The 12,311-nt window shown below is 42.2% G+C and overlaps 2 protein-coding genes across 2 annotated transcripts in view; one reads left to right on the plus strand and one right to left on the minus strand.

The window, feature by feature from the left end:
• The window catches only part of PFKM (phosphofructokinase, muscle), a gene marked incomplete at its 5' end in the record, with an annotated part of 51,276 nt that extends 42,977 nt beyond the window's left edge, over window positions 1–8,299 (minus strand). Inside the window, 2 exons of the mRNA XM_084255210.1 lie at window positions 7,212–7,328; window positions 8,218–8,299. Of these exons, the coding sequence (XP_084111336.1) occupies window positions 7,212–7,328; window positions 8,218–8,299 (199 nt within the window). The remainder of the gene's footprint in view (window positions 1–7,211; window positions 7,329–8,217) is intronic.
• Window positions 8,300–10,166: 1,867 nt separating this feature from the next.
• SENP1 (SUMO specific peptidase 1) overlaps window positions 10,167–12,311 on the plus strand; it is a gene marked incomplete at both ends in the record, with an annotated part of 40,601 nt that continues 38,456 nt past the window's right edge. The window contains one exon of the mRNA XM_084255599.1: window positions 10,167–10,218. Within this exon, the coding sequence (XP_084111725.1) occupies window positions 10,167–10,218 (52 nt within the window). The remainder of the gene's footprint in view (window positions 10,219–12,311) is intronic.

The raw sequence follows: 12,311 nt of genomic DNA on the forward strand, positions 1-12,311 counted from the left end.
GGGATCCAGGATTGGGAAAAGAACCTGTCAGTACTTATGAAGCTTACATTATAGTGGGGAAAGCAGCTTAGCTAAGTAATGGTAAGTGCTATAGTGAAAAATGAAGCAGGGCAAGAATCAGAGTGACAAGGCACTATCTTAAATAGGGTGGACTGGAAATATCTTGCTGAGATGACATTTAAGAAGAGGTTTGATCGGGCCTCCCCGGTGGCGCAGCAGTTGAGCTCTGGGTTGCGAGGCTGCCCGTGGCCTGCCTCTGCGGCGCCAGTTCACTCCCAGGCTGCTCCCCGGCCACCGGAGGAGGGTCCCGCATGGCGCACAGAGCTCTTCTGCTGCCCACTGCTCCCCTTAGCAGTGTACTTCAGTCCTACTGCCTGTTCTGTTCCCTGCTCGGACTCTGGTGAATTCTCTCACCCTCCCGTGCTTCTGACTGTACCCAGTGCTTGTATAAGTAAATAAATAAATAAATCTAAAAAAAAAAAAAAAGAAGAGGTTTGATCAAGAGAGGAAACCATGCTAACATTTGAGTGACAATTTTCACATAGGGAGAAAAGCAAATACAAAGATGCAGAGGTAAGAACAAGTTAGGAGTGTAAGACAACCACTGTTTCCCTTGGACTAGAATCAGAATTGTAAATGGGCAACAAAAACTTGGTGGGTTGATGCTGTGAAGCATATGCAGCAATTGGGTATGGACTATTAGCAAGTAGGTATGATCTGAGTTGAAACAATTATCTAGTCCTCTAACTTCTTTGCAAGCCTGGATCTCATCTAGCATTACCTGACTAATACACTATTTTCTTCCACTAGACTGTAAGTTCCATAAGGACAGTGTGGGCATAGACATGAAACCACCATTCACACCACAGCTGTCTGTAACTCTAGTTGGGGTAGGGTGAGCCCTGGAGAGAGAACAGCTTCGACTGGACACTAATATTAAATTTTCTGACACAGGATAACTGGGTTAAGACAATTGTTCTCAATGACAGTCCAGGAGATTCAGCATCTGCTAGAAATGCAAATTCTTGGGACCTATTGAATCAGAAACTCTGAGGGTGGAGCATAATGTGGTTTAACAAACCCTCCAGGCATTTCTCATACATAATCAAGTATGAGAGCCACTGTTCTAAGTTGTGGGGGTACAGGAACATCATCACTTATAGAGTAAATGTGTTTGTCTTAAAGGTCTCGGTGGTTCCTATAGAGTCATTTCCATCAATGAGGTTCAACTTCTTGAGAAAGATAACTCAAGGAAGAAGTCATAGGCAACACTATGAGCTCTACTACAGGCTGAAGGCACAAATTTCCAATCTTAATTAGGAAAGAGGTGAACAAATTCCAGCTGAGGCATGCAGCCTGAAGCTTGGACCAGATAAACTTTTTCTTCACTTAAAGAAGTAAGTTTTGGGGATATCAGAACAGAGATAATAAAAAACAACAACAACAAAAATGATCACTGGGAGATTTTCACTGAAGATTTGCTAACACTTCATCAAGCACATTGTGGAAGGCTTAGCTATTTAGTAAGCATATGGTCCAAGGAATATAACTTTAGGCTTATGAACACCTTTACTTGGGTAAACTGAGAAGTAGTTTAATAGAGGAGTAGGGTGGGCCAAGAGGAAATATAAATCATCTCTATTAATCAGTGGAAGGCAGAAAAATTAAGTGTTCCCCAGGTCTACTGGTATCCTTGCATATTTGACTGGAAGCAAATCATCTGTAAAGCTATTTTCCATTCAATGATCTTTCCAATTCAGTTGACATTACAGGAGTCCTCAGGTTTTTAGCTTCAAGAGAACTCAAGTTCTCTAGCACTGGTCTTGGCAATCATGAAAGAAGGAGAACTCCCCCTGATTTTCCTTTAGCAAGAGCATAGGTTCTTGAATTGCCATAACATAACATCTATACAGTTGAACTGCACACCCTGGTTTGCATGAACCACCCAGGTGTGAGTGTACAATCAAAGGGATGGAAGGGTGGAGACATGGTCAATGCTGGTAGGAGACGGTCTTGATGAAATGAAGAATATGAGAGGGCCTCCCTGGTGGCACAATGGGTTAAGACACAACCTATGAAGCTGTCCGCAGACTCTGTAGCACAAGTTCAATCCCTGGTCAGGGAGAAACCCACATGGTGCAGCAGACCTCCTGGTTCACCCACTGCTCCTCTCAACAGTGTACATGGGTCAGTTTGCCTGTACTGTTCCCCACTCTATCTCTGGTGAACTCTCTCACGTCCCACACCTCTGGCCTGTACCCTAGCTCTTGTATGCATAAATAAATAAATCTTTAAAAAAAAAGAAATGAAGAATATGAGAGAAAGGGATTATGCTTCAGAGAAAGCTTTGACATATGGGACAGATGGGTATAGCATGCTCTCCCTCTTGTAGCCCAATAAATAGTCTCAGCAGTCACTGGTTATCAAGGCAGGCAGTCATTAGTGAACAGGAGAGGCTTATGCACAGGGAAGGCTTTTGGTGGAGTGGGCTGGTGGATCTGCTAGACTAGAACCTGGCCCAGAAAACTACTTGCTGCCTCTCAGCCTTTTTCCTGGAGGTAGTTGTCCCACACTAGCAGCTCTTTGGGAATGCTAACCATCTTTCTTTACAAAGTCTAGGTGCCATAACATAAAGGTAAAGGGTGAGGCCTGAGTGACTCATTCTCTAGCTGTCTCCAAATGCAGGCTTCCTGACATTGGGAACTAATCCTCTAGAGACTAGAAACACACACACACACACACACACACACACAGCCTGCCTCATTATACTGTATGCAGAACTGTATATACTTATGGGCAGGGAATTGGAGAAAATAGCAATAGCAATTGTAGCTCCTTCCTGCCAGGTGTGAAACTAGATACAAAATGCATTCCATTTTTCTTGAGGATAAGAGTTTAGCATAGCATCTCTGTATATAGATCCTCTGAGAGCAAGAGTCAGAACATTCTAGAGGGAGTTCCTGTGAATTTTTCAGGGCTGGCAGCAGCAGCACAGAGACATTAAGCCAGGATTCATCCCAGGCAGCTATATTATTTGATTGCATGATTTCCTCACTCATACCCTAGAGGGCTTCATTGTCTAGACATGAAGAATGGAGAAAGGCAATGGTATTATCCCTCCCACCAGAGCCAAAATGATTTTTTAGAACACAAATATAATCTCTTCACTCATCAGAGATTTCCCATAGTTCAAGAGTGTTAAAACCTAAAAGGCTTATTTAATTAATATTATTTGTCTCTTATACTATATTTATAGCTCCCTCTCCAGCTTCTCTTTTACTGGCCCACTCCACTACAATGAGTCAAATTCCTTCACCTTTCAGAGTCTACTATTCCTTTTTCCAGAATGCTTTTGTTCCTCCTTTGCCTGGCTAATGCTCACTCATCTCTCAAGTCTTCCTGAGAAAGGGTTTTCTGACTTTTCAAGCCAGGTTAGGACCTCTGTCTTATACTCTGATTACATGGTATTATTTTCCTTCACTGAAGTGGCATCATTCTAACCACACAACCATGTATGGGTATGTGATTATTGTCTTATTCCCACTATAAGCTTCACAAGGGCAGGCAAACATTGTTGCCCGGTGCAACAAGTGTCAGCCACCATTATGGTTACCTGCAGTTATGCATTCATATCAATCAAGAGCAGAAAGCTTGATCATTCTGGGAAGGGTATGCATCAAGAGGTATGACCGGGAAGGCCCAGGGGCTGAGGACGGATGCATAAACTTATTCCCAACTCATACATCACAAGGTATGACCAGGAATGCACGTGGGGCAGAGGACCAATGTATGACAAGGGACTCCAGAAACTAATCAGTGGAATGCCTTGTTGATAAGATCAGGACCATGGCAGGTGCCCTCCACTGAAATCTCTGATAAATTTCAAGAGATCCTTAAAGCACTTCTTAAAGGACATGAGTCTCTTACGACTCATTCCAACCCACAGGGTTCTCAGGATCCTTGTCAGTTAACCTTAGTTGAAAAAATGCTTAGAGGAGGCCATAAAAAAGAGGGACATTTTGCATTTCCTGTTAAGGTAAAAAGAGGTCATGTGACCCATGATAGTATCCCGTTTTCTATTTTTAAAGAATTAAGATCTAGCATCTGTGACAACAGAATCTCATTTTCTTTTTTTAAGATTTCTTTATTTATACAAGAACAGGAGTATAGTCAGAGATATGGGAGTGTGAGAGAATTCACCAGAGACGGAGCAAGGAGCAGAATAGGCAGATGTACTGAAATACACTGCTGAGGGGAGCAGCAGGTGAGACAGGAGGGGTCTGCCGTGCCATGTGGGTTGCTCCCTGGCAGGCCAGGAATCGAACTCGCGCTGCAGAGGCTGCGGACAGCCTCACAGCGCTGCACTCAACCCCCTGCACCACTAAGGAGAAGGAAGTCCTGGAATCTCATGTTCTTTTACAAGAGGAATCATTGAAGGAATAGGTGGCAATAATCAAATGACACCATGAGAGTGGGAACTATTGTTAAAAACAGTTTTCAGTGCACCATAATATACCTTGTGATATCAAGAATTGAGGGATTTTTTTAGAAATACAGGCACGCCATAATGCAGCAGAGGATATTCTTATCACACTGGAAATGCTTTTAGGCAAGGGCATATATGCCACTGTACAAGATCAATTACATTTAGATGAGAGAGCATATACCCAGATATCAGATGCAGCTGTTCGGGCCTGGGCTCGAGTTCCTGATGACACTACCCCGGAGGGCTCCTTCATCACTATCAGGCAAGAAGCCTCGTATCAGCAATTCATAGACCATCTCCAGAGGGCAATAAATCGCCAAGTTGACAATACACAAGCAAAACAGGTTTTAACATTATAGTTGGCTTATGAAAATGCTAATACTGAATGCAAAAGGGTGCTAGTTTACATAGTGGGCAAGCCTCATACCATTGCAGAAATGCTGCGGGCTTGCCAGGATATTGGAACAGAAACAGTAATGCTCTGGTCTTGGCCTCTGCTTTACAAATGACAGCTCCTTGCTATAAGTTTTGCCGAAGGGGTCATTTTCATAAATATTGTCCCAATACAAATTCAGGTGAAGCTCCTAGAATGGGAAAACCAAAAACCAAATGTCCCTGTTGTCAGCGAGGTTTTCATTGGGCAATTTACTGCAGGTCTAAATTCACTCAAGATAGTCGTCCAATTTCAGGAAACGGGTGGAGGAGCGTGAGCTAGCGCGCCCCTCAAACAAATCAGGGCAGTTATCAGGCTCCAGCACATATCCCCAACCAGCTTCCTGTACGGATGTCATAAATGGAAGCTCTATGGATGTCTCAAACAATGTGGCCTCAGACCAGCCTTCCAAACCCCCAACCTCAGGGGGGAAACCTCTCCAATCAATTTTCTATCTAAAGGCAGCTTTTAAAGGCAATGCAGAGCTTCAGGTAACCATAATGGTGGCTGAACAGGCCGCTTAAGTCTAGCAGACCCACAAAACATGACTATAAGCTTCATGTGGGCAGGGAATACACCTATTCTGTTTACTACTTTATTCCTACTGCCATGTACAGTGCCTGACATATATGTGCTTAACAAATTTTCTTGGAAGGAATGAAAAGGAGGAGGAAGAGAAGTAAGGGGGTTAAGCAGAAGGCACAAATGGGAGGAGACAGATGGAAGGAAAGAAAGAAGGAAGGGGGGGGAAGAGGGATGAAGGGCCCCCAATTGGGCTAAATGGGAAGATATCTGATTCTCTATCTCTACTGGGAAAGCTGAAAAAGTTATGAGTGGCTCTTACCTAAAACCTTAATGCTAAAAGGTAGAAGGCGAATTTTGTCCATGGGATAACGCTGAGTTCAAACTACAGGAGCAGGTTCAAATGGGTCATCAGAGCCAAGGTGGTCTGAGATGAGTAGGTATAGAACAAAACGATAGGAAAAGCAGGAAAAGATGGGAGGAAATATGAAATACTCCATAAAAATTGAAGAAACTATAGGACAAGTTCACTGGTTGGGCTTCTCTCTAGTACCTAATAGTTTTTGATGCATGGGCAAAACAAGTGTGATTAAAGGGATACACACTACAAATGTTTGCCATAGATAGATACTAATTTAATTGGAATAAATTGGTATTCTTGAACACAAATAATTTTCTTGAGAGTTTAAGTAACTCTGGGATACTGACAAGACTAAGTTAGAGCTTTTGCCATTTCAAAGCTTAGGACTGGATTAGCACCACAGCGCCCTGCCTATGTGCTGCAGCTTGGTGAAGCTCTGCCTGAGCAGTCAGCGAGCCCCTCCCTTCCCTACAACTCTATGGCACCTTCTTATGAAATGCAACATTTTGTCAAGCGCTTAACTTACAAGCTCTTAACTTACACATTGCCATATTAGGTCCCTCCTGGATCATCAGCTCCTGAGGGACAGGGAAAGCATCAAGCTCGTTTTTTCCATCTCCTACTAAGCTTAGCATAAAGACTCCAAATAGTAAACATTCAAAATATTATTAAATAGATACTGGTACATATTACATAGGTGCTAGGGTTGATTACTCCAACAGATTTGTTAATTTTTTAGGAAAAACTTCTTTAGTCCCAGATTCCTTCTGAAAATGTAAGGAATTGGACTAAATTATTTCTAAGGCATCTTCAAACTGAAAGCTATGGGACAATAATAAGACAATCTCTCTATAATTTCTAGTAAGTGATTGGGCACATAGTAGGAACTCAATAAATGTTTGCAGTAAACTGACTCCAACATAGATATATTTAAGTTGTGAAGAAACACAGAGGTGTTTTGAAGGTTTCATATATATTATTTATAAGTTGAATACTACATAATACTTAAAAAGAAATTTTTTAAATGGATTAATAAGATGATTTTTTACAATATTTGGAATAACTTGTAATACACTACATTGTTAATTTTATACATTTTTATGTTTCAGATTTTTTATATATCAAGGTTGCTAGTAATAGGATAAATCAGATTAGTAGTTTAGTTATGAGGAAGCCAATCAACTTACTATTGACTAAATCAGGTTATCCTTTATAGAGAGAACGGTCCCTCTTTTTTAGTTTCCCAGATGATCTCCAAATCCTCCCTTTTTCTGCACCCCCCCACCATTATTCTTTGTATATTAATTCATATCTCAAATTTGGAAGGTCTGTGTTAATTTCAATGCTATGCATAAACTTCCCAATACTTCTTTCCACATTCCTCCCCCTTGTTTAACCACATGCCTCACCATGTTTCACAATAGGTATGCCTTCCATGGTATCTGCATCATCCACAGTGTATATACTCTTCAAGACATCTGTGTCTGGTGGTGGCTTCTGTATGCTGGAAGTTGAAGCTTCCCCAGCTGAGAAGCAATATCTTTAGGTCATCCTCAAAGTAGGACTGAGGCAAGGGAGTGTTCCTTATTCTCTTTCATTTTTTTCTGTCTCCCAACTGTCCAGGGTCTTTCCCCCCATAAATCCAGTGAAAAATTAGAGAAGTGATGATTTTTCTCAACAACTATCTTAGCTCAAAAATGTTCTACTCTTGGGCCTTCCCTGGGGGCGCAGGCGGTTGAGCGCAGTGCTGTGAAGCTGTCTGCAGCCTCTGCAGCACCGGTTGGATCCCAGCCAGCCGGCCAGTGAGGGTCCCAAATAGCAAGCAGACCTCTCCTGTCTCTCCCGCTGCTCCCCTCAGCAGTGTATTTCGTCAGTCTGCCTGTTCTGTTTCCCACTCTGTCTCTGGTGAATCCTCTCACCCTCCTGCGCATCTGGCCTTTACCCCAGTTCTTGTATAAAATAAATAAATAAATCTTTAAAAAAAAGTTCTACTCTTTTGACATAAATGAGGTGGAAGATCATCCCATTTTTCTTTAGGACTCTATCTTAAAGGTTTAATGTCAATTACAATGGTATCAAGGACTCCCACAGTTGAGTCTGAAAAAGTTGAAATAATTCACAAAGTACAAAGAAATCAACTACCAGCTGATGGGATACAAATCTTGCTTTCCCTCATCTCCCAAGTTCTTATTTACCTGGGGCCGATCCCTACATTCCAGGTCAAACTCTCACTTGATACTTGTATAAGAAAAAGACATGACTCAGTGACAAACATTTTATCATAATGGAGATGGAATAAGTAAGGTCAGTTGACCTCAAAAACCTATATTTACACTTAAATCTCACATCCTATACTGACACTCCCTGCAAAAGAACCCATTTTGTCACTGGAGGATGATCAGGAGACAATGGTACCTGTTCTCTGAGGAGTGCTGACTAACTGCCGAGATTGAATCACACACATGAAAAATTTCAGATGAAATTCTTCTCTATGCATGGCTGTCTCCTAGAAATAGACACAGAATTTAATCCAAATGAACAAATCTGTGGAATGGTTAAAGTGGACAAAACTGACATGGATCACGTATGCTCAATACCAGTAGGCTTTAGAATCTGACCTTATGTTGGCATATGAAAAACGATACAAATAATCTACTTTTTTACATTAACAGGGTAAGCATCTTTGCTCAGTTGCTGAAGGGATCTAAAGGGTAGGTGGTCTCCAGAGGCTTCCATTAGTAAAGTCTGAATTCAGACCCTGGGCCATCTGGGTCCATAGTGGTTATTCAGAAGCATTTCTCCACGCATCCTGTCTGGGGTCTGGGCCCAAAGGTTCACCAAGCTGAGAGGCTTGGTTAACAAACATCCCCCTCAGCCCTGAGCCCTCCCCCCATTATTTTCTCTTTAAAGGTAGCATACAGATTATAGGTTAATCAAATAAAGTCCCAGGAACACCAGGATCATTTAGCACTTTACACGTCAGACTTCTGGGTCCTTTCTTGTTTTTACTTGGAAAAGTAGACTGGTGGACTCTCAATAGCTTTCCTCACACCTCTCCGAGTTTTTGGAAGGTCCTGTAAGTTTCAGAGTCTAACCTTCAGCAATTCCAAACTGCTTTATTATTTCTGCTTTTATTTTCCCCAATGGACAAACATAATGTGGTACAAAAAGTACAGGACAGTAAGTTAAGAAATTTGTTTCCTGGTCTTAGATCTGATATTAACTTTGAGAAATGACTTCCCTGAACCTGTTAAACATCTCCCAAAACTTCAATAAGCACTAATGTTCTAGGATTCTCAATAAAGCACAAAATGCCTGAGCTCGATTTAGCTCTCAAGTTTCCGTCGAAGCGGTCACAGATCCCCCCACAGATTCAGTGCAACAGGGACGAGCTGCCATGGAAACCCGAGTATAAGCAAAAATCGCCAAGCGGAACCAGAAGACTGCGGTTACGCGGGTCGAGGGAACCGAGAAAAACGAAGGACGGAGCGCACGCTAACAGTATTCCGAGGACCAGGACAAGCCCAAACTGGGGATCAGGGTGTTAGGGGGAAAGGATGTCCTGAGGGGAATTAGAACTACAGCTTTCGCGATTCCCCTGCTGTCTCAGGTCTTGCCACACTGCGCAGGCGTTACGTGGCTCTTTAACTCTGCTCTTTGACCTCCAGCCCCACCCCATCCTCCCCAGCCACCGAAAGGCTCTTCCGGTATAGTGGAGGCGGTTCCGGTTCGTGGCGGTTCCCGGGTTTTGCGTTCCGCGCCCGGCCGGAAACCCCTTCGCTTAGCAGCCGGTTCCGGTTCGGTGAGTGGCGGCGGGAAGCTGGGGGAGGGGTGAGGATGGAGGGAGCCCGGGCCGGGAGGCAGTGCGGGTCCGGGACGGGCAGCTTGGGCTGGGCTGGGCGGAAGCGGGGACGGCGGTGGGGACGGTCCTTTTTCCTCTGCCCCGCCCCCTGGGACCACCTCCCCTCCCCCCTGCTGTCCGCCGGCGGCCGTTAGTTAGGCTTCTAGAGGCCGTTCCTTCAGGCCTCTTTATCCTGAGTGGTGGCGAGGCCGTCCCCCGGCCGTCGCGACAGGCCCGGGCTCAGCGCCCTGCCCTGCGTGCGGGGAAAAGACCGGTTGGGATTTCGGGGCTTTCCCGCCAGAACAGGGTCTTCTCTCAAGGGAAAGCTGATTTCAACGGGAAGCTCAGCTTTCTGTTACACCTGCTTCACCTCCCGCCTTCCTTGAGACCTGAATATTTCTCGACCACTTCTGCGTCTCACGTAAACATTTCTTTGAACTCTTTTCCTGTGTGATCTCTCTCTGAGCGTGATATCGCTAGTGCCACCACCTGAGAGAAACGTCTGGACCTTCCTGCCCAGGTTATGAAAATCCCCTTAACTGCCACAGTTTGCTTACCTGTCTCATCGCCTCCTGGTAATTCCCTTGAACTGTCTCCCTCTTGATGTTCCCCAGCGTGGTCTCACAGGATATATGCCCAGTTTCTCTTTACTTTGGTGATTTCTGTTTATCGGTGCCTCTGCAGTGTTTCCATTATCTTGTTGGCAATAACGCTTCTTTATCACTTGGAAGTCAGTCTCGTTAAAGTTATTTCACTTCACTTTTGGCACAGTTACTATATTTGGGATGGTGGTGATTCTTGTTAATATAACGCTTTTCTTTGTAGGCTGCCAACTATTTGACTTAGGGTTCTTGAAGCCTGACCCCTTACTGTTCTTCCAATTTAAAAATTCCCTTCCTTTCTCCCCTCTTGTCCCATTATGGAAACTTCATTTGTTTCTGTGTTAAGATGTCTCATTCATTTTTACCTGCTTCCAATTAATTAGCCTGATTTCAAAGATAGTCTTAACTCATATCACCTATCTAATGAGTTCAATCTAGAGAGAGCAATTGGATTCAAAAACAGGTTTTGTTACTTCAGACGCAGGTGATGTAACTCTTGACTACTGCTTTGAAAGCCTTTTTCTTCCCTTGACTCCCACACCTCCTACCAGTTGCAGCAGCTTTATTGTCTTGCCGTGTGTCTTTATGAATCTGGCTTCCCATAGTAGACAGTGAACTTAAACGCAGGAGAGATTGGTTTTTATTCATATTTGTATCCCCGGTATCCTGATCTAGTTGGTACACAGGGTGTGTGAAAGAAGTTGAATACATAGTGTTTAAGATCTTAGAATCTAATTGGGAGAAATTACATATAAATATGAAAAACAAATACTTGATGAATGTAATGTAAGCTGTGTCATACACGTAATTGTTTTCAGAGTGGGATGATTCACAAGGTCACTTCCATACCCTTCTTACATCATAAATTATTCTAACCACATCTTGTTCCTGGCTAAATCTAATTGCACAAGCCTCTCAAATATATATTTTCTAGTAACATCATAGCTCTAAACATTCTCTTTTATAAATCACCTCTTCTCATGTATGTAAGCTTCTTAATGTTTTATCACTCTTGTTACATCCTGTTAAGTCAGCTATCTTTTTTTTTTTCTTTCAGATTTCTTATTTCTTTCTACCTAACTTGACTTCACCTGAGAACCTATAACTACTTATGTTTTTTTTAGCAAATTAAATGACCAGTGTGAATTAGGAAGTGAGTTATTTGAATACTTTTCTTAAAGGAAAAAATGTTTATACTTGAGACACTTTGGTGGCATTAATTTAATGTCTCTTCCAATGTTATTGTAAAGGAACAAAAGAAAGTACTATAAGCACACTGATGAAGCTGGATTTATTTGTATTAAAATGTAGATGTGGGAATTTATTAAAATTATAAATCAGCATGGGTCTCTCAGAGTTGGTTAGGAATTATCTTGACAAATTGAAATCCTTTAATGAGGATATATTAAAGGATGTGAACTTTTGTGATTTTGGTGAAAGATTATTTGCTTCATGCTTCCTTCTCTTTTCACATCTAACTCAACAATGCAAGATTAACATGGGGTTCTGCAGGGCACCAGGCTTTTAAATTAACATTCTGCTTAATACAACAAAATAGGCTAGTGATGACAATTATGAAAGGACCTCAAAGAGTGAAATATGAAAAGTCTATTGGTAGTTTATTGGATGATAGAATCTTTTTTTCTTATGCAAGGACCCAGGGAATTCTGCTTTATTAAAAAAGAAAGAACTGGGAGAATTTCCAAGTAGAAGCCTGTTGTTAAGCATTTCCAACATTTTTGAAGCCTAAATCTGAGGCTTAAATTCTTTGGAATCTCCCTGACAAGACTTAAGTTATCAGGTGATTACCCTGTTTACTGTGTAGCTGTACCATGGAAAACTCAAGCAAGCATTCTTTTTTCTTTTTTTTTTTTTTACTGAAGTACATTGACTTTTAACATTATATAGGGTTCAAGTGTACATCATTATAAATCAACATTTAGATATACTGCATTATTATGTAACCAATCATTCACAGTACAATTGATCCCTTTTACGCTGTTTACCCACCTCCCTTCCCCTTTCCCTTCTGGTAACTACTGCTTTGGTTTTATAGTTTAAAAGTT

The sequence above is a fragment of the Talpa europaea genome, assembly GCF_964194135.1.
Source record: "Talpa europaea genome assembly, chromosome: 15".
NCBI lineage: Eukaryota > Metazoa > Chordata > Mammalia > Eulipotyphla > Talpidae > Talpa > Talpa europaea.